The following is a 23,358-nucleotide window of genomic DNA, read 5'->3' on the forward strand; positions in this document are numbered from 1 at the left end:
GGAAAATAAAGATCATTTTCAGACTTGCCTAAAGAAATTGTTCTCCCATAATCTACAAAGCAGGATTTCTTGCCTTCAAGCTTTGTCTTAGGTTGTGGTTTTCTACCCCGAAATCCACTATTTGCAAACACTAGTAAGGAATGGAATATATTACCAGAGAGCTTAGTGCAAAGGGAAGCATTATTCTTTGCTCTTGCCTGTCTTATTTGTCCCTCTATCAAATTTCCTCTGGCTGACAGTAAAAATACAGGGTAAATTGAGCAAGCTGTTTACAGATGTCTCACAGGTCAAAAATATGCTGCAGAAGTGTCTGGAGCATCCTGCTTTAACCTCAAACACTGTAAATAGAGAAATATTACATGAACATGGTCATAGTTCCAGGACAAAAGCTAAAAGCAGGTGAAAAGATCATGGAGAGGATTTTCTAAGACGCCAGCAAGTCTTTCAGTCAGACCAGGAAGACAGTGCAAGCTCAAAACAATTTGTCCCTGGGAGTTGTACTTGAATTTGGCAGTGTGCAATTCTCATTCCTTCTATTTTCAAATTCACTTCACTGCACAAGATTGGTTTGTGCTTGCAAAACAATTCAGATATGCAGTGTCCTCTAGGAGTGCTAAGCAACTCCAGAACTCCATGCAGAAGAAAACAAACAAAAAATCCCTTTTGCAACATGTATTAATACAATCACTTCTAGAAAAGTCCAGGAGATAATAGGTCCTCCCTGTGTACAGAATGTGAGATGCTAAGCAACAGGTAGGAGCAGAACAGGCACTGATGAAGAATGTGGCTTGCCAGCTTTCCTGTAGTCCAGCAGTGGCAGAGGTAGGAATCAGAATTAACCTTCACTGACAAGTTCCAACAGGAATTTTGCACCCTGACACCTTAGAGAAGCCCAGCCACAGTTTTCAAAGTGCAGATGGGCTCACAAGAGCTTACTTACTTTTGACAGTTAACAACCAGCTGGTGGAAGTGCGGCCTTTGGGGTTGAAAGCTACACAACTGTAAGATCCACTGTCCCCCAAACAGGCTTTCTTTAATAAGAAGCAATGAATTCCATCTTCTTCATATATTTGGACTCCTTCTCCAGGTTTAATAGGTACACCCTCTTTGAACCACTCCACATCTGGTTTTGGTTTCCCTGAAACTAGACAATCAGGTACTTGAATTTTTATGAATAGGCATTCCCTCATTGTAATTCCATTATTTACTTTTATGCCAATTATGCATACTTTACACATATATAATGAAAATTTTAATGAGTAAGTAATACCCATAACTATATTTAAATAGACAGTTTGATATTTCAGATTTTCCAAAACTTCTCCCCTATCCAGCTTTTAAAATAACAAGTATTTGGCAGCTTGAAAAGCTCCCAGCACTTTCTAATTCATGGTACCTTCAGCCAACACAGTTATGGTAGCACTGTTCATCATTGCTTTCTTCTAGAGCAGGGTCTAGGATTAGGCAAAGCAGGCAGCTTCCTAGGACAGGGAACTGTCAGGAAGTAGAAACAAAGCAGCTCTGGCTTCACTGCTGACTTTGCCAATGTTTGAGCTCTGGAAAATCAGATGAGGAGCTGACAGCCTGGCAAGTAGAGATCTTCTTATGGTCGTAGCATTTCCATTAACATTGCCCACTGCAACCAGGAAGCAAAGGTGCATGTGAAGACAAACCCAGGCAACCTCTGGGGAGAATTCTCAGGGAAGAGCGTTTCTTGGACCAGACTAACTGGTTATTAAAGGGAGTTATGGAGATTTCACTGAGGCTTCCCTACAGATACTATGCATGACTTTCCCCAATCAACTTAAGAGGCTGTGCTTTAGATCTAAAGCCAAATGAAAAGACATTAATTCATTTCAATAAGCACATGAATAATCACTATGAATTCTACAGAACAGGGAGTACATCTCCCTAAAAGAACTATGAATTCATTATATTCCACAATATTTTTCAGATGCTCTGATGGAAAGTAAGGGAAAAATTCTTAACTGAACTATTCAGAAGGTTCCAGAATATTTGGAGTACTTCTCCCTTTGTACTCTCTGGGTTGCGATATAAATTGTATGTATTTTTTTCCCATGACCGGAACCACGGAGAAAGGAAATAAATTAGCACAGTTTTGTTGGTTTTTTTTTCTCCATAGACATTTAAAAAAAACTTCTCACTTGTGGGAACAATTTGAAGTGCAAATGTTCTTTAACAAGAAAAACAAACATAAAAATGCTTCAAAATTATTTTAACTAAAATAGTGATAAACAAAATGAAGCATTCCAAATCCACTCCSTGATTCAAGGTTACCAGCAAAATGCAGCCCTCATTAATCTTTTGAGAGGTTAAAACACAGTCAGATTCTGAAGAACAAACTTTGAACCACTCTCTTAATTCTGACTTTTCCATTTAAACAGTTAGAAGCACTCAGATCAATACTGGATTGACCAAATGTAAGGCATAACCTTTCAACCTTTTACCTTTGCTCTTGAATTTAATCTCCTGTCCTTCTGATGTGTCCAGGCTCTGCGGACGGCTCTCAAACTGAGGAGGAATTCCCTGAGGCTCCCTCTTCTCCTCTGTTACAGCTTTCCGGACTCCAGCTCTGTTTTCTGCTTCTCTGCTCCTTGGATTGACTTGCCCTGTCAGAAGTGGAGTTTGTTGAGCTGTCACCATGGGCTGCACAGCCCTTTTCCTGTCTTCACCTGGTCTTACAGAGGCGACCGGGGGTTCTGCCTTTGGTTCAGGTTGCAATTTAATGGTTTGCAGTGTGATGGTGCTTGACGTTTTCTGCAACACCTGAGATCCCCGTGTTCCTGCTTTAAGTTCTTGAGATACTACATTGGCTTCTTGGTGCTGTCCTTCCTTAATGTCTTTGACTTCTTTGGAGGAGATGTAAAAGTTCTCTCTCTTTGCTGACACTCGATCTTTGGTTTCAATCACATCAGCACTGCTGGTTTTCAACTCTTTAGCAATCCCATTGCTAGTTATCTGTTTGAATTCTGAATTTTCAGCTGCTTTAGCAGGAAGTGTGGTTGGTTTTGATGATATGCTGAAGGAAAATGATAATTTTACAGAMATACTTTATAAAGACTAATCACCATTATCAGCAATGATACAAACAAATGTCAAAACCCTTAATGGGGTGGTAAATTAGTCCTGTGAATAAGTTATGAAGGAGGCAGAACTAATCTGGTGAACCAAGTGCATGGGGATTTTTGGCCATAGGGCAGCTCATATGCATTTATGTCAACTATRTTTTAAAATATGTTCCTATAAATCACACAAATGTTAATAACAGAATAGGCACAGCATTTCAAGATCAGCTTTGCAATGGAAACGGAGTTAGGATGATGTAAATATGAACTTATGAAATCCCATCCAGGGCATATTGGAACAGATTAAGTGTCCTGAAAGCTCTAAATTATAAAGATATATTATACACACAGGTTAGAACATTTCATTCTTGTTTTTTTCTATTGATGAAGAAAATTTAAATTATTTTTAAATCAAAATCATTTAAATGTAATAAATATGTTAAGTCCTACCATATCTAATTTTTTCTTATTACTGTATACATAAYTTAGTAGTCTATTTTCAGTCAACAGTAAAGACCCTGGACATACCAAGTTTGTATATGAGACTAAATACAGACTGACCCAAACCAACCAGACTGACCCTATTTTGTGAGAAGGATTCATGCAGTAGATGTCAACACTAGTACATTAYATTTAAATATATATATATTTCCTCCAGGAAATACATACCATAATGACTGAGCACATGTGTCACTCTTATCTGGACCTGAAATAAAGAAAAACAAAACAAGTAAGTGCTATATGTACTATATGCAATCTCATAAATATCATATGTTGCAAGTAAAGAATATACTTTAGAACCTTCATACTTCCTATACATTGAAATCAAGATTGACCATCACACACACCTTGAATTTTATATAGGCAACAGCAAACTGCTCAGCTGAGACACAAGGATGTCAGTTCATACTGAGACATTGCTGGATCAGTCTGTAATGCTCATGTCAGGATAGAAGTCAGGAGGAGATTCTTAAGGGAAACCACCGACTATGCAAAGTGGAAGACAAATTATCAGTTTTACCTCCAAGCAGTCCCACAGGGAAACTGAAGCAGTGCTCCAGATAAAACATAAAATCAAAATAATAGTAATAACCCCTCTTCCCCGCAAACATAAGTCCACCTATAAACTTTTATTGAGTCATTTCCTSAGTACTATGCATTGCCATGTTCAACACAACACAAAAACTAACATACAACATATTTTGCTTTGCAGCAAAACCACAAAATCTGTTAACATGGCTAAGTTACATGGCTTGCCAAGTTACCATCATCAGCTGCCTTGATATAAGTGACTGCACATTTTGCCTGTTAGTTCATATGGATGCAAGCTTCCAGGTATTCCTCTAAACCTAGATGGTATTTGCTTCCCTGTACAATTTCTAAGGATAGCATCAGTTCATAAATAGTTGGGAGGGAGAGAAGCACTGCTCTACGTCCAGTCCCAACCATGTCTCCTCATTTTGCCCTGGTTAAAACTGCAGGATGAAGCCTGTTTTCCCTGGTCAGATCAATGGGGAATCCATTCTCCTACCAGCTGAGGGACTAGAAATGCCAGCAGAAACTCAGTAATTATGTAATAAGGACTTTGCAGGAAAAAGTCATCATCAAATACTCTATAAAATATGCTTTCAGAGACCTAGTTTCAGGGAAAAAACAAAAAGGTGTGTCAGATGATACCCTGATTTTAAGTGACATATCTTAAGTCACTTGAACGTGCATTACTGTTTGCAGTGACCAAAATAAACTACTTACACATAAAGAAGGTTTKCACTGAGAGACAGAAAAAGCTCATTGACCTCACTTCAATAAACCTGTCAATATGCAGTTTCAATTTTTTTTTTTTTAATAAAAACTAAAAAATGGACTGAATAAATGCAGAAAAAGAAGCTGAAAAACTACTGGTTTCAAATCTATGCTATCCAACCCTGTTAACTAAAAGAGTATTTTCCCCTTCTTTGCTGCTATCCATTGTGCAGAAACCTGGGGAAAAAGAAATAAAGCTCTTGGAGCAAGATGATCTGCATATGAATTTACATGACTTTATTTAAGAAAGAAAGAAAAAGAAAAAAGGAAGAAAGAAAGAAGAGTAATTCTGAACCATCTGACCGTCTGCTAACATTTTACAGCAGTTCCTACTACCTGATCTAATTGATATTGAAAGAACTAGATATTGTGGTTAGGTAAGTGGAATCATCCAATTAGTCAAGTGCACTGCCACAGAATGCCCTTTCTCCTGACAGTCTGGAGACCACTTTCTTCTGGTTGACCTGTGCTAATCCAAGAAAGAATGTGCACATTATTCAGAGATGTGGTCAGCATCTGAGGTAAACTTACCCCACAACTGACTTTGTGACCCCCCGGTCTGCATCATCTCTCCAAGCTGCTGTGTACACAACAGAAAGCTCACCACTTCAGGAAGGGTAAGCAAGGATCAAGTTTCATGTTTAATAAAAAGGCTCAGTGGACAAAAAAGCCCTTTCTATAATACATCTGTTGAATACGCAATGTGTAGGAGCTTTTGCGCTGGCTTTATTAGATTGGCATGTACAGATAAAAGCGCTGCCTTAAGTGAAGTGGTAAATGCTAGCTGAACTTCTGAGTATCCCAAATGTTTTCTGCCGTAGCACACTCCAAGCTATTACAGTATAATTTAATGAAGAGATAGAAAGACCTGGGGAAAAAGTGAATGTGTATATGAACGCAATCATAGATGTTTTAAGGCAGGTTTGTAGTTCACTTCCACTCTTTCTCATTAACCTTTCTTTACCATACCTTGAACRGTGAGCTCAGCAGACACAGATGCCTTCCCAGCACTGTTCACCACTGTGCAAGTGTAAATTCCTGCGTCGCCCATCTGAGCATTTTGGATTTCCAAGAACTGGATGCCTGTTTTCTCAAACATGTTGAAACGATCATTTTGCTGCAACTGAGTATCACCCTGCAAATATCACAAGACACCATGAGACAGACAGCTGTTGTTAGGAGAAGGGAGAGAGCAGTTTTTATCGTCAAGTATCAGGCCAACATGCCTTTTTCCTATCTTTCAGCCAAATTCCTTCTATGAATACTACTCAGATAATATATACAAAAATGTGTGTCCAAATGTTTCATAATTCATATCTGCATGAGACTGCTTTTCCTTGCATTTTTCCGTTCCCCTCATCTCAGTTTGCATGTGGCTTTTTGGCTTTTCACCATTTAGTGTCTCCATATTCTTAGAAAAATTTCCTTTCACTGCAGGTGGGCCCAGACCAGTTTTCCATTCAAGTTCTCTCCATAAAGTCAAATATCACATTTTTACGTAACAGCTTTGAAYTTAGGGAGTAGCCCTTCATCCTGCAATAGCTCCTTTACACTGTTTCACTTCAGGAGCGGGAAAGAAGTCTGTGTAAGAGGACCTCAGCAGTAACCAGACAARGGTGGCATCAGGGACTAGGCAGGACATCGCCGCAACTCTGCTCCTTTGTGGAGATGAGATAGAGGTAGCTCTGGGTTACAGCACCCTCCAGCAGAGCCCTCATACCCAACAAAGATCCATAGCAGAGAATAGAGAGGAAACAGAAAGCCACCTTTGGCTTGATTCTTATTCTTGCACAAGGAATTCATAACCATCAACAAGATCTAAATGTATCTTAAAAGGAAAATGATGTTTATTACTAGCGGGCTCCTTAGCCTACCAGACTAAAGTGATTAATCCAATGATTAAAAAGAAATGAAGTCAGTAGTCTACTTGTATAGAAGGAGATGTGGAAGATTAACACAATTTACTTGTAAATTTGATGTGTTCTCCTTCATTTCTACCACTTAAGACAAGGTGGAATTTCTTTTTAGGAGGTAACTGTAGATGAAACTAAAGCTTGAGGCAGGAACAAAGGCATATACTTCTCTGCACTCCATTACATAGATTAGACTGGATGATAATAACAACTATTTTGGGCCTTTACATTCTAAGAAATAATAGATCAAGCAGCTCATTTGTGAGTTAACTAGTGCTTCTACTTCAGCATCTGATATTAAAGACCAAGATAGCAGGTACCCTTACTATCAAGCACCACAGTTTCCTCCAGCCCAAGTTTAGGAAGGGAGAGCTTTGCTTTCTGTAGGATCTCTGGGCACTGCTCAGCAAGGGTTTGACTTGCAGGCATTGTCCCTCCTGAAGGCTCTATCCGTTTACCTTGTCTCAGTGCTATAAACACTGCTTAAAAGAGAAGCTAATTCACACCAGGATTTTGATGGTAACACAGGATCAGCTTCTGTTTTTTGTGACTTAGCAAACAAAAAAGGGAAAACAATAAACAAAGACCTTTACATAAAGACTTTGTTCATTTGTTCGGAAAATGGCCATTTTGATTGTTTTTAGCAATTCTGTGCACTCCAGAGAAGGTGATGTAGGTGTTGGCTCTGCCGCAAGCAGCACTCACATCCAGCACTCCCATCCAGCCGCCACATGAGCGTCATTTTCAGGACACTGAGGCAGATTCACACACTGTGTTGCCCAGCAGGACTCTGCAGCACCATCCTCATGTGGCCAGAAAAATTCCGGGCCTTAAATTGTTTGCAGCCAAACAGAGCAAAGGCCGGATTACCCATGGGGCCAAGGCCCTAGGAATACTGTTGCAATGAGATGCTTTGCAACAACCACCTGCCAATAAAGCTTTGATGAGAAGCAACAGCACATCTGCAGTTCAGGGAGCGTATGAATTACTGAAAGAGATCTTCACAACTCTTTCTTTGCATTTAAAATAAGGGCTGAAATAGGATCACAAAAGCCTGAAAAAAACACTCAACAGCAAATTAACTGACATATTGTAGCAATTAATTGAAGATAAGATCCAGAGGCTGACAGGGGTCTGCAGACCTCTGATGCCAGGATTACTGCACATCTGAACAACATCCCTGCATTATTTTATATAGCAGTATATGCAGATCTGCTAGTGTCCAGGCATGACTGTTAATGATGAACACATGAACAAACTTGCAGAGCTGCTAACAACACGAACATCTCATACTCGAGCCATTTAATCAGCCAATGAATGATGGATTAAAGAATGATGTAGTATAGAAGCTGGCAACCTATTAGAAAATGTGTGATATAACCTGCAATGAACTGCAAAAATGCATATAAAGAAGCACCAAAGCACAGATCTAAGCTGTTGGACTGCTAATCTCTACTTGCTGCTTAAGACACAGTCCTCAGAGAGGAGAAACGAATGACAAATCCTGCTTTGCCCTGACTTGCGTGGCTGGAGAAACTGGGCCGGTCTGGTGGGACTGGGAACAGGCTGTGGCAGCTGTGGAGCAGCTGCCTCGCAGACTCCCTGGAGAGCGGCTGGTCCCAGGAGGACAGATGGCAGCCGCTGGGAGAAGCAGGCTCTGGATGGAGCCAACAACTCACGTCTCAGTGGTTGCTCGCACAGCGCAAGGCTGCTCAGTTTTGGAGGTGTCTCCTYGCATTCTTGTGTTACAGACAAGAATGAACCTGGAATAAAGCAGCCAGTAATTGGAAGCATTCTCTTGCCCTTCAAATAGTTTTGTGGGGTTTTTGTTTGCTTATTTTTCCAGAAAACCTACAAGCCCCAGAAGAAATTAGAAGCCCAGAGAAAAGCTCTTGCATTTCTATCTTTTTGACACTATACTATATGAACTCTAGCAATTATAGCAACTATATGATACTATATAAAGCAACTAGCTGTTAAAGGCTGAAAGACAGAAGATAATAAAGCAATCATATACTTGTTCTTCCAAATTACAGAAATTAATTGTAATTCTCTAAAACATCAGCAGTTCCACAAAAATGGTCTAATCTGTTTCTTATTTAACTACCACCTAAAAGCCCTCTCATTACTGACAAAAAAGCAGTTGAAAATCTTGAATCTGCCCAGAGGGGGCACTAGGAGTTAAGTCTTCAGTGCTTTTTAATAATCTAATTAATTTTGAAAATTGTACATTTCTATATATATACTAATAAATGTCAAGTGCTTATAATTATAAGTTTTAATACAGATCATAAGTTCACAGCCCAGACTTTTTATCTTATATGTCAGACTCTTTACCACTGTTTTAGGGGTAGAACTGAAAGAGATAAAGTGTTGCCTTGGACTTTTTTTTTTTTTTTTTTTTTTTTTTTTAATTTGTGAAAACCAATCATGAATGCCAAAAACAAGTGTCTAAACTGCTCATTTCCATTTCAGTTTAATTTCATTTGTTTTCAAATATCTTCTTAATTCTATTGCACAGGTAAAATCCATACAAATGAAACAGAAAAGGAACTTCAAGTTTGAGGCTCTGAAATGGAATTTGGGAAATACAGATGCAATTTTCACGGGTGTCAGACACTCCTCTGTAACCACAGTCCAGGCATTAAACCCCTGCAGATCCTCTCTATAAAAAAGAGCCACTGATAATATTCACATTTCCCACCCTTTATCTATTAGCCTTATCTAGTTAGTAAGGTCTTTGGGCAGATATGTCCAATATCTGTCATTTTTCTAAAAGAATCTGGACCTTGTTTGGTGCTTTCAGATGCTATCTCTGTGCAAATATTTTCAGCTATGAGACTGATAAAAGGAAAGTTTATATTGCAGAGAAACATTATCTCTGTGGGTTTATTCAGTGTAAAAATATGGCCCTCCTACTTGCATGAAAATTCTTGTCATGACAATTTACCAAACCACAGTAGCACACACATTTCATCCTTTCAAGATATGAAACCTCATGGCAGAAGGAAAACATTCATTTCTAGGGAAATCATACCTTAAACCAAGTTACTTGAGGCTGAGGTCGTCCTGTTATTTTACATGAGAATTTGCCTGTCTGCCCTTCACGCACGACAACTCTGCTGGGTTTCGTAGCAAACTTGGGCGGACTCTCTCCCCAGATGCTTGGCCTGTGCTCCACAGATGGAACAGTAAATCTTCCCCTGGAAAGGCAGTCAACATCCTAGGTTCACAGAAGAACTGAGAGTTGTTCAGGTTTGAGCACACTTCAGGAAGCATTTCAGAACAGTGGTCTGCCAACTAGAACATACCGTAAGTAGCAAGCAAGACTGCAGTTACTACATTTTCAGCCTAACACAAAATATTTTTTTGCCAATGGAATTAATGCAATATGGCAACGACTGCCCTTGCCTCCTCATGCAACTGAACAGCGTGATGCAATATGTCTTCATTTAGCACACTCACARCTCACATACAATCTTGGGGACAATMTTGAGGTGCCTGTAACTAGAGCTGGGCAAATTCAATCACAGTAAACATGCCACACAGTTTTTCCCCTTTCCTGTTTTTGGCTTCCCTACAATTAGATTACTGAGCATACTTGTTCACTGTTCAGAGCTCTTTGCTATGCGGTTTTGACACTCAGTATGATGACCCAGCAATTTATGATTATGAATCAACAATTTGTTCTTGAGAAATCTCTGATTTCTCAATAATCAATTCAATAATTCTAAATAAAGATTATTCATTTAGGGAATACTTCTGTTCATAATTGCATTCAGCTCAGTATTTGCAAAGCAAATACGAAAAGCATACAAATGCAGAGTACAGCAATACAAGTGAATGGCAAAGAYTATCTGTGGTGTAAAATCCCAGCTCTACTTACATGGATGGCACAGCTGTGGAACAGCACGTGGAACAAAACTATAGTGCCTACAGTCCAAGAACCTCAGTTGCTCAGCCATGAAACAGCAAACAGTACTGTAGCATGAAAAAACAAGTGTAACTTATGCCTTGCACGCTTTGCTCTGAAGGTCTGGTACAAACAAGACACACACTAAGAGATGAGAGATGGTGGCTGGGTTTTGTTTGTTTGTTTTAAGCCTTCAATTTCAAGCAAGCCAAACCATTTTCAGGGCCATCCTCTTCAGATGGCCTCTTACCCCATGAGAATGAGATGTGCCAATACCTTTCCATTTCTATGAGGTATCAGATACTATCAGAGACCTCACCGCCTCAGTCCAAGGTGCTGCCAAGACATGGTGGTTGCCATATGGGCAACTTGAAGTTTCTGAGTAAGACAAGATCATGATGAAAGAAAGGATTTAAATGGACAAGAGGAACAAAAGAAAATCTTGGGAAAGAAGGATGACTGTGACATAGTAAAAGGGAAAGCCTCCATCATAGAATTATTATGGCTTTTACTGCCTGCTTCCTCATATTACTCCTAAACAAGAGTATAAAAGCTTATTAAAGATCTCTTTTCCTTAGTGACAACATTTAGGTGATRTCCCTATAATCATGTATTCAGCACATGTACTTAAACAAAATACAGTYGTTATACTGTGCACGTTTACAATGGCTTACTAGGCATATACAAATGGAAATCTGCATTTTTTTTATTCTCTTTCTTCTTCTGTGTTTATGGAAGGCATAAGCTCTCCATGTCTTAATATTAGTAGCTGGCTGAACAGGAGGAAAATATACAAGGAGCAAGAAGTTACCAGCCTATTTTCACAGTTGCAATCTGATTCAATTTTAAAAATCAAAACATACAGAGTGAAAAAAAACTTCAATTTTAATTATCTGCATTCTGACCACTAACATAACCAGAAACATTAATTTTAGTTCAAGTCTTTGGGACCACTCTGTCCTAGCGGGGTAAATCAARTATAATCCTGCTTAAATTCAAGTTATTTATAAAGAAACCAGCTCCACTGTTGGCAGAGACAGAGGTAGGTTTTTAAAGCTGTAACATTCATTTAATTGTAAATGCCAACTGCAGTGCAGAAAGTGCACAGCAGTAAGGCGGCTCTCCTGCACACCAGGGTCACTGCAGATCACCCCTTTCTTGTTTACAATTACATTAGACAAGAACAAGTCTTTATTCCAGACTACAGTTTGCCCACTATTTTACCAAGAAAGGCTCAAACTAAATATGAGAGAATGCTCATTCCAGCTCATTTAATTTCTTGCTGATCACTCAACGCAGTAGGTGCAAGGGCTTTACAGAGAGACAGTCAGCTCAGGGCAGATGYAGGGGAAGCATTCTGTGTGGGAGAGGGCAGGACAGGAGGCTGCAATACTGCAGCACAGGAGGCTGCAACACTGCAGCACAGAAAGCAGCAGGAAGTTCTGCTTATAGCCTGCTGAATTCCTAGCAGTGCAAGCGAGCAGCATGTGCATCRTGCTACTTGTGGCTCAATAATTTTACTCACAGAACAGCTCTCACAGTAACTGTTCAGCTTGGGATAAAGGGAGGTTTGGACTTAGGGCACTTGAGTTTACAAATGTCTGACTGATTTTTTCAAACGTTGCTGTAGCTGGCACTGAACTCTACAGAGGCTCCAGACTTCGAAGTGATGAAGCTAAACTAGTGCTGCCTCTGAGGGCCTGTCTTGCTATCCCCATCTCACAAATGGGAGAAATCTGTTAAAAAGGTTCTTTATTCTGTTCCAGTGTGATGCTGTGCAGAACAGGCAGGTTTCAGATTCCTTGCCAAAACCTTGCCCTCTTCCGCAGAGGAAGCTTGGCGGATATATCTCTGATGAAGAATTTCTGAGACCTGAGCAGGAACCAAAACCTTTTTGACTGGCCCTCCAAGCGAATCAGAAATAAAAAGAGAAAGCAGGAGGTTCTTGAAAAGAAGTGAAGTGCACGTCCTTTAAAAAAAAAGAAAAAAAACTTTTGGATGAGTCTCTTTTAAACAATATTAGAGCCACTAGACTGCTTACCCAGGGGTTTTGGCACTGGAAGGCAAGGTGTATTTCTTCAATGAGTTWCCTGTAAGCATAGGACAAAAAGATAGGAAGTCAGAAGTTTTGTCAAGACTACTGGGGAGTACAGATACTAAGAACCATGTAAAATAGGCATTTCTCCAGCTTTSAAATATAATGGAGAAAAGCAACACCTGTAGAATAAGGTTGTTATCTGTAGTCTAAAGTTAGGCCCTCAGACTTCAAGAGTCGGTTTTAACAGACTTGTCAGCTAGCCCTGAGCTCAGCAATACCAACCCAACAGAACAAATTACATAACAAAAAAAAGAAAAGGGAGTTGGGAGGTTTTTCCTTTGCTTGTTTATTATTCCTGTGTTTGCTCAGACTACTGCTTCTGTAAAATGATTCCTTTTGAAGCAGAACTGTGCATCGYACTCGCCAGCGCGAGCAAGTCCTCGCTGTGCACAGTCATGTAAGCTCAGCGCCATCTGCTGCGCGGAGAATTCCTCATAGCTTTGCCACAGGAAAAAAGGGGTGGTGATGATGGATAGATCCCGAGCGGCACCAGGGATAAAATTTTCTTCTAGAGCTTTGTAACGATCTGTATTAGTGCTCAGACAGGTCCATTATACAGTATGGAACATTTTTTTTTTTTTTAAGGTAATTGTCAACCCTATGCAGTATTTTTTCTGAATAYAGAATAATTCTGCATTTTGCTATCAGGATCCATAGGGGGATTATTAGAATAAAGACCACTGTAATTCTTCAGCTCTGAGAAATTTGTTGAACACGGCCGTGAAATTGCTTTTAAAGTGTAACAAAATCCAGGTCAGAACAGCCAATATAAGAAAAGGYTTAAAAACACTCTGCCTCCATGCGAGCTGTCGTTTGGACAACTTTAAAAATAGGAAAAAAATATTTAGAATATTTTTCAGAATAGGGAGCATGATTGTTAAATCATGCCAGATTTACGCATATTTCAGTGTGTAATCCACATATTTATGTAAGAGATTTTGACTCTGAATAGAGCCAAATTCTAATTTCCTTAGCACTGCTGAGGATTTTTGCTTTACTTCTGGGATTTAACACAAAGTTGTGACCTGAGAAGCTTTGATATTCAGCAGATCTCAGACATGACCAAACTGCAAAGAGAGAAGCAGTGCTATGAGCCTTGTCCCTCACATGCAGAACATGTACAGTTAGAACCCTCTTCTCCTAACGAAATAAAGGAAGAGACAGGCAGATGATGGCTGTTTCTTTTAGGAAGCTCCTGGAAGATCTTTTGGACTGTTTCAAAACAGTGGCCCAACTTCCAGAAAAAGAGGTCCTTTATCGTTATTAGAATATTTCTGTCTTTTCTTTGAAGCTAGAATGATACACATCCTATGTTCAAATATTTTCTCGGACAATTCATAATCCTGTTTATAATTTTGTAAGTATGAATCCAGCAACTGTACAATGAMGTGTAAAAGTTTTCACCTGCTTTAGTCAGGTGCTTGCTATGAAACACAGTGTCCAAAATGAAGCCAATCTTATTTTGTAAAGGTAGGTTTCTATTCAAGGTTCAGAAAATACAAAATGCAGATGTTATTCATAGTTACCACATACTATATCACCTATGTCAAAGGTATCATTGTTCTAACKGAAGCTTCCACCTAATTTTTCAAAACATTGTATCAGTGTTTGGTGAGAAAATTCCTACGAATGAACAGAATTAATATCCCATTCATAGCTCATAGATGACTAGAGCAGATGAGAGGTGGAGAAAGTCGTCAGGTGTAGCATGCATGCACAGAGACAGTAGAAGTTAGCAAAACATTCTGTAAACACAGGACTGCACATCCTACTCCCAGTGCTCATGTCAGAGTTAGGGCAAGGGGAATGGGATTTTGGCTTCCAGTCTTGTCAGATCACTCTTGCAAAGACAACAGCAATGCAACTAGTCTTATTCCTGCTCCAGTGACAAAGCATGTATGTACAGTTGTGTTCCTTAATCAAACAGCTTAACACACCTGGTCCATTCATTGGAACTCTGTAATCATCACAACAGCAGAAATACCCTCTTACCTTCTACCGTCAATTCCACAGTCACCTGACGAACCCCACCATCATTTGCAGCCTCACAGGTGTATTTTCCACCATCGCTTTCCTGCACACCTTTGATTACCAAGCTGAATATCCCCCGGATGCTACGGTCCACAACATAATGTTCTCCCTCGGGGAGAGGATGCCCGTTTCTGTACCAGGTGATCTGAGGCTCTGGGTAGCCTCTGACCTGCAAAGATGGGGAGAGAAGGGAGAGAGAAGGTAAACAACAGATGATYGAATTAGGAAGAAATGCTGGACATTTAGCAGTACAGTGGAAAGTTCATGACACAGGAGCTGTTAAGCACATACCCCTTGCGAGCCAAATGGCRGAACCTAATGAAATGAAGAAACTCTTGGATAAGTAAAGCTGTTAAAGTCATAAGACTAGTCATCRGATAGATACCTGCACAGCAAGAATTTTCCTCTAGAACAGTTTGTCTGCAAACGTACCAAAGGCTACAAAGAACCCTGACACCCTGAATCCCACAAAAAAGTAGAACTTCTACATTCTCTGTGTACACTAAGTATACAAGGTGTATAAGGCCAAATATTTACACCATGAATTGTCAAGGATTAGACTCATATTATAAATCTGYACAGATCTAGCTATTTTGAAGTGTGCTAAGAAGCAGTAGGTCTTGCCAATACATGGGTAAGAGATGGAATCACTTTAACTTGACATCTATTGTCTTGGTCTCTAAAAGTAGAAGAGAGGATGCTGTCATGTGAGAAAGTGTCATTATAGGGCAGACTGATGTTATGCGGCAGGATATAAAGACCTCGACATATTCACACAAGCACRCTGCTACATATAAATATGGTTGTGATCTGTTGATAGGCCGAAAAAGGGGTTTCGACGGAACAAAGCAGCCCCCTGCTCATTAAACAGCAATCATATTAACATATCCCTACCTGAATTYAGGATAACTGCAGATTTGCAGACAGATCTTTGGTTGGCATCACTGAGAACAAAATCACTGATTGCAATGAAGTGACTRAAACACAGCTGAGGATCTGTGTCTTCTTTTTTTCATAAAAGGATGAGGAAAACAGACTTACAGCAGTTTCCCCACAGAATTAACTCATCAGGCAGAGGTTTTTCTTCTGTTTTATGAGAGATGCCCTCAGCTTTGAAGGTTGCTTTAGTATGTGTTAACTGTTAGAAACTGTTAGACCACTTCCTCAGTCGTTATAAAAACCTCTTGATTACAGTACTTGCCCCTTCTTTCCTCTTCCCCCACTCTGACACATTAGCTCTCCATCTTCCAGCTCTTTGATCCTTTGCCTAAATGTCATAAAGTAACTGAGTGGATCAAGATGAAGTGGGATGAAGAATCTCCATGGCTGTGTTTGCTCACTGAGAAAGCAGAAAAGCTGCTTTCAGATCTGTGTTAATCAAAACCTGGCAACTGAACAGGAAGCCCCTCAGCCTCCAGGTGAGCAAAATATTGACGACCTGTTTTGATTTGAAGAAGGCTGGTTGTAGCTTGTCCAGACTTCTCCCAGCATTCTCCTCTCAGTTTCTCAGTAACTGCAATTTTTAGCCATTCTTAGGTTCTCTTCTTTCAAGATTTTTAATTCTGCCCCACCTCACTCCAGCTGGGTTTATCATCCGTCAGATCTTAATTTACAGCTGCCAGAAATGTCTCTCTTTCCTTTTTTTTGAACCAATTAATTTAGTTAGTGTTGTGGTGAGCCCTTTTCCTTGGCATTAGTTATTATACAAGACATTGTTAAATGATACTAAAGTTTGCTGCGTGAATACACTGAATAAGCTGGAAAAACATCCCTTTCAGGTACAAACTTCTCGAGTTCTTTGCAAGTCTGTCCTTACCYGTTCAACAACCATGCTCTACAAGGAAGGCATTGTGGGATCCTGAGCAATGGGGAGTCTTGATAATTTTAAAATTACCAGAACTTTTTAAAGAAGTTCTGTGTGGCCATGTCCTTCTTTTCCTGTGCTATCTGAAAAACAGCAGCTCCCGCTCTCTGTGCCTCTTAGCACTATTGCTACACATTGGGTTAGTGCGTATTCAGAGAGCAGGCTGAGAGGGCAGCCAAAAAGGAGGCTCTGAAGCATCAAGATGGGACCTCTACAGCAGTGCAACACTTGTGAGCTGATAATGTGCTCATTGGTACAGAAAGCACCTTGTACCAGACAGCCCTGTCKGACTATCAGCTTGGCAATTACCTATGTTTCTTCTCTTTTTAGATTAAGAAACCAACAAAGAGATTAAGTCATTCACCAAAGGGTGCATTAGAAAACAGTTTCTACCTCTCATTCCTGCTCTAATGGACATTAACTTAAGCTTTTCTTAAATTTGAAATATCCTAGGCAAAATGTCTTTTAAATGGCTATTTCAAGGAGGATGTAATAAATTCACAGAGCAGCACCTGGGGTGGCATGAAGAATCACCTTCCCAGCACATTGCATCATGTTTTGACCAGCTGTAGCTTTCCCACATCATTTTACAGTTGCTGAGATTCTGGCCTATGAAAAGGAGTGATCTATTATATTTCATCTACTACCTTTACATTTTTTTTCCAGTTCATAATCATTCTGTCTGGTATTTTCTACTATATATTGTTCTGCCCAGCTTCAAGCAGCYCAAGCACAAACCCTCATTCACTTCCCTGGTGAACTACGGGAGTTGAAGAAATGGGAAACATTTTCCTCCCACTTTTGATTGTATATTATCACATTCCTGAGTCCCTCTTAGACCACATGAGGCCATTTTTWTCTGACCCATCAGGTTCTGGTAGCCAGTTACACATGCCCATCCATTACCACATGGCTGAGCCTACTTTAAGTATTTTTCCGTTTCTTCCACGTCTGTTTATTTCATGCTCACTACATCTGTGTTATTTTGCTCATCCACACCTCTGTGCTTAGAAAATGCCAACAGCAAATTGCAAATGCAGACAATCAGCATGCCAATCCTTTTCAAAAGGTTGAGTCACTCTTTTCCCAAATGCTGTATTTTTTTCTTTCATTTTTTGTTGAAAATGAAATAACAGAAAAGCAGAAGTTTACAGAACTACTTTTCTGCATGGATTTATTTCAGGTTTGGGCTTGGAATGTGTTTCAAACTGAGCCAGCCCGCTCTGAAATACACAGTCTTGCCATAAAAGCGTCAGGGACCCTTAAACGAATCACTGGTTACTGGGTTTTGATCCTAATGGATTAATTCCACAACTGCAGCAGGTTTTATATTCCTCCCTAACCTTTGCAGAGCCCACTGAAAACATCTGCCTTGAATAATCCACAGCAAAGATAAATTTATCTACTAATTTAATGCCCAGCAGCACAGGACTATAACCTTTATTYACAGCTTGGCCTATATGGATATTGCCAGTCCCAATGAGGTTCTGACTGTTCTTTACTGGCTGTACAATGCTAACAAGTAGAAAATTGTCAGCAAGCAGCAAATAACCTGGTATTAGTACAAAGACGGGGTTTGTGTTCTTGGCTGGACCCATCAGATTAGGGTCTTCCTGAAGCCTGCTAAGATGAAAAAGGCCTTTTGCTCTATCCATCCACACAGAAAGAAGGGAGAGCTGCTGCTCTTGACAATTCTGCAGTCTGGATTCAGTTCTGCATTTAGGCCTGGGGAAATCCCATTGAAAAGGAAATGTGCTAAGTTTCCAGGGGGAAAAAAAAAAGAGAGAGGCAGAGAGARAGAAAAAAAAAACATAAGAAATCTATGGCACTATCCCTGCAATGCACAGCAACATTGGGCAGCAACATTCAAAAACATGTTCCTACAATGCACAGCAACACTGGGCAGCAACATTCAAAAACATGTTCCTACAAGCCAGACTCCACTGTCACAAACCTACAGGCATTTAGTGATCAATATGGCCAAATATATTTAGTGACGTTTTTTCTTGACTGTTCCAAAATACAAGTTTTTCTACACCTTGGCCAATAACTTTGCTCCACAAAAAGGACGCCTGAGTACCAATTTAAAACCCACAGAGCATGTGGCCTTCTCAGATGCGTCACAGCTGCAGTGGCAATTTAGGGTATTCTGATGTACTCTCTTGTTTTATACTTTTTAAGTAGTGTGAAAAATTTTGTAAATGTAATTTTATTCAAGAAGTGAAGAAGTGAAAAGGTCATACACAGCAACTTATACTTGAAATATACAGTAGAGACTGTACAGGGAGCATGCCTCTCCTTCCAAAGTCTAGGTTTCAGCAGAAAACTGTTCATTTTATTCCAGGTTATCCATTAGTTTGTTTTGAAAGTCAAGCAGTTGAAGCAATTCAGCAGCTTTCTGTAGCCCCAAGAGACTAAACTCAGGCAGCAAATGCTGCTCTGTGGATGTGGCTTAAGATAATCCTGGTATTCCTACCAGTCTCTGGCAAGTGTCTTCTCCTCACCTTCAATCAAGATCTAAGAGTTTCTGTATCTTGATCTTCATCAAAAGATCTGAGAGAGAAATCAAGTACTTGAGAGCAGACTTAATAGAGGATGCTAAGAACTGGATACACTCTAGCACGTACTCTACCCAGCTTCTAAAATGAGAAAAAAAAAAGCCACTTCATATGCATGTGAACTTTTTCTGTCACTCTTACGAAAGAAGTATGATGAAAATGTGGAGAATACAATGTGAACACCATGATCAGGACTCTATCTAATAGGTGGCACATTTTTATTCTATTGTTTTGATTAGCACAGGTGGGAAATGCAGTTCTGGCCASCACACCCACTTCAGAAGTCCTATAACAATGTTCTGTCAGGTYGGAGCTGCACTCTGACAAATGAACAGCAGATGTTCTTGATAAAGGAAAGTGAACATGATACCTTGTTAAGCTCCTTCTGAGACTTTAAACACACACAAGCCCTATCTCAGGAATAGTTTATACATTTTAAAAGTTTGCCTCTAAAGCAGAGAACCTGCCTGGCAAGGTTAAATATGAACATGTTAAATATTTGGGGACTTAGCTGCAACCTTCCAAACAAAGCAAATAATGATACCTCCTTTTTTGAAGTGGSGTAGAATCTATAATATCCTCACCTAAAGCAAAAAATGGAACGCATTAGTAGGCCTAAACGTAGCTCACTTCGAAGCATTACCTATAGTACCTATAAGAAACAATACTGGTCTTTCTGTGACCCTTGGGCGTGTTTTTGTTTAAATGCTGAACCCTGATAAATTCATCTGGGCTTTARGTTTGGTCTTCTATGTGCATACAGTCCTCATAAATTAGGTCTTTGGATTTAACCCTCACTGGAACACTACTCTGAAGGCAAAAGTCTTTGCAACGGTTGTGTGCTAATTATCTGGTCCTGCTTCCAGGTGATATGGAGCAGTGACAGAAAAATGACAACAGAAGCCTTCAAATAAATCCTTCTCTTTAAAAAGGACAGGTTAGATGAAAAAGAAAAAAAAGTAGAAAGTAGAATAAAACATCTAAAAATCACCTTCAAATGCTACAACTCATTTTCCAARTCATCCATCTCTGGCAATAACTGTGCTCTGTTCCTCAGCAGCACATGGCTTTGCTAAGTTCTTCTCTAGGTTTCAACTACAGAAGTTTCAAACAATACTGGCTTTGCTTGGTTCCCATTGAGGCAAAGAGAAAACTTTTGCCAAATTGAACTCCTTGATACTGCTAATGYTGATGCAGTTGGTGATACTTTTGATAATGTTCATGTTGAAGATCTCAGGTTCTCTTAAAGTCACAAGCGGAAAGACCACAAGCCACAGCAATCACTGCCATATGAAGTGTGCCATATGAAGCTTCTCTCTTCCTAATCTCATGAAAATCCTGTTGTCCAAGCGTGAATAATGCACACTTCTCACCCATTTAAAACATAATAGCAAATGCTGAGTACTTATCGTTCATTTTGTGTGCTGTATCCAGCAACGGGACAATGAATGAAGAACAGCATATTTCAGCTTATTCTTAAAAGTCTATTGCAAAATCTGTAATATCATAAACCCATATGCAAAGATGCGAGATTACAGCTCCTGGGTCTAACACCTAGATTATACTGCTATATTCAGGTGAAAGGTGAAGAGTTAAAGGACTCTATTATTTTAATCAGAGTGATCTTTCCTTCGAGTTTTATTCTGCTGTCTGGCAACCTGCAAAGGTCTGTGCAGCTCCTTGGCAAAAGGTCCAACCACCCTAGAAAGTGTGGAAACCACTGGATCGCATGGAAGAACTCCTTGTTGTCATATTTCTGTGCTCATTCTATCCCTAACGCCCGTACTGACAATCTAGAAATCTGCAGCAAAAAGACAAGAGTTTTCTCATACACAATTCTTTCGCTGTGATGAAATGTCATTAAATTTTGGTTCACTGCCTCTGCAATACTCCATTTGGATGTGCTAGCAATAGGAATCATGTTTTCACTTCATATCATAAACCAGTGCTGACACTACATGCAAGTGCTATTCTTGCATAGAATAATTTAGAAGGAAAATATGTAACCAGGTCTACTGAATTGCTTATGCATCTCACAGTTCCTAAGTGTGCATGTAAGAATACAATTACCTAARGACAAAATTTCCAACTAAAAATGCACCAGACAGGAAATATGGACATTATGATGGTCAGGGACAAAATATGTCATTAGAAAAGGAAAGTACCTGAATAAAAATATATTAGAGAATTCTTATAAAACAGCAGTGCTCTTTATAAGGAGCATGGCTGTGGACCTAAAGTTTTGTAAAGTTTTACACAAATAATTTTATACACAAATGAAAAAAAGCTGGTTTGCATTTTCCATCTGAAAGCATCGAGCTATGAGATGATCCCCAAACCAGATTTGTCTCCTTCATACAGTGGGAATGTAGAGTGGCCAGAAGCTGCACTCTGCAGCATTCGAGTTCAAGCAAGTGCAGCAGCTTAGTACCTCATTAGCACAGGCTTAGTCAGGCCTCCCAGGCTGCATGGAAGGCTCTGTGGGAATAGCTGAAGGGTCAATGTGGAAACACATCCTCTTGCCATTCACCAGAACTCTCTAAAGTCAACTCTGTTTTCCACARGAATTCAGCACCCCTCCAACACTATTTTAAGCATTTAAAAATCTAGATGCCTGGTGAGAGCTATGTGGAAGACAAAGTGGAGCTTACAGCAAAGTGATGCAGCCCCTAGTATCCCTCCTCTAGTACAGAATATCCAAGCAGTCCCTTTTCCTCAGATCACATCAGGGATACAAACCTTAAATCCCAAGACCAAGCATTATAAAAACTCCAAACTAAAAACCTCAAGGGCAAAAGCAAATAAAACCACAGAGGTAAATAGCAACTCAAATACATTTAAAGATATCTGTACTGGATAAGGCTAAAGGCTCCTCTACCTAGTATCCAAGAGACAGCAGCACCAGGAATATGTCAAAGTGCACACAAATATTCACTTCAGTATCATTCAGCGGTGTATAGAACTGGATTAAATCCTTCTCTGCTTGTTTTATTCAAATGAAGAGTCCTAATTTACTTAACTATTTTGCGCTTGTACTCAATGCAATAAAATACCTCTGCTAGTCCTAGTCATTTTTCGTGTCTCTTTTCTAACTCAAGAGTGAGAAAGATCAGAATTGCATGAAATGTCCAACACGAAGAACACACAAATCTCTGGAGTGACACAATACACTATGTTTTTCTTTCCAAATAATTTTAATATCCTAATGGCTATATTTACCAAGCCTAAGCTGATTAATCAGAGAGGTGCTCAGAGGAAAATCTCTCTTCTGAGTGATAATAGCTAATAAAAAGTGCATTAGGTACATATCATTTTTCTAGTTTGTGCCTTCCTACATCAAAGCCAAATGGCATTTACCATCCTGCTGTCCAGGCTCTCAATGGAATGAGATACTTCTGCATCTCTCTTCTTAGCAGGTTTGGCTTTGACACTCTCAGATAGTTCTATTCTAGCTGCAATTTTTGACATGTCATTGTTCAAACCCTTTTTGCAGCCTACAAAGGTACTGAGCACTGCAGATGCCAGCACAGTTCTTTAGGAGAACCAGCATTTACAGTACTTCCAACAGGAAAGATTTTATGACCTATGCATATGCTCTGCTAACTGAAAAGCAGACAGAAGCTGCAGATCATTTCTTCTCCTATCTTTGCCTTTAACCATAATTTTTGGTAAACTCAATGTGCAGAGCTGCTAGAGGTACAACACATACTTGTTGTGCGTTTAGTCACCACAATATAGCTATTTGAATAAGGCAATGCCTTCCCAGAAACCCTAATGTCCGTCTGTCCTGAACTATTTGCAAAGGTCTAAAGTGGAATTGCAGAGCCAGAAGCTGTGCAAGCTGCTTTGACTATTCTGAACTTCCCAGTTCAGGTATGAGCCACAGCCAGTGCACTTCTAAAGCATAAGGTTAAGCAGCACTTAAGTCTTTTGGAATTAATCACCTGCCCAGGTGCTTTWCCTAAATTAAGTTTTATTTCATTTAAAGAATGAGTTTAAATTGTTGGCATTTAAAGTGGCATTGTTATGTGTCTCTTCAGACAGCTCCAAAGTAATTTTAAATATCATTCATATAGAATAGGGAATGCTATT

General features: G+C 39.6%; 1 protein-coding gene across 1 annotated transcript in view; it reads right to left on the minus strand.

The window, feature by feature from the left end:
- The window catches only part of MYLK (myosin light chain kinase), a 176,356-nt gene that overhangs the window by 98,168 nt on the left and 54,830 nt on the right, over positions 1 to 23,358 (minus strand). The window contains exons 3-9 of the mRNA XM_026054306.1: positions 14,806 to 15,013; positions 12,757 to 12,805; positions 9,840 to 10,005; positions 5,859 to 6,024; positions 3,756 to 3,792; positions 2,469 to 3,040; positions 941 to 1,144 (exon numbers count right to left, since the gene is read on the minus strand). Of these exons, the coding sequence (XP_025910091.1) occupies positions 941 to 1,144; positions 2,469 to 3,040; positions 3,756 to 3,792; positions 5,859 to 6,024; positions 9,840 to 10,005; positions 12,757 to 12,805; positions 14,806 to 15,013 (1,402 nt within the window). The remainder of the gene's footprint in view (positions 1 to 940; positions 1,145 to 2,468; positions 3,041 to 3,755; positions 3,793 to 5,858; positions 6,025 to 9,839; positions 10,006 to 12,756; positions 12,806 to 14,805; positions 15,014 to 23,358) is intronic.

This window comes from Nothoprocta perdicaria, unplaced genomic scaffold, assembly GCF_003342845.1.
Source record: "Nothoprocta perdicaria isolate Ctin4 unplaced genomic scaffold, notPer1 scaffold_0, whole genome shotgun sequence".
Lineage (NCBI taxonomy): Eukaryota > Metazoa > Chordata > Aves > Tinamiformes > Tinamidae > Nothoprocta > Nothoprocta perdicaria.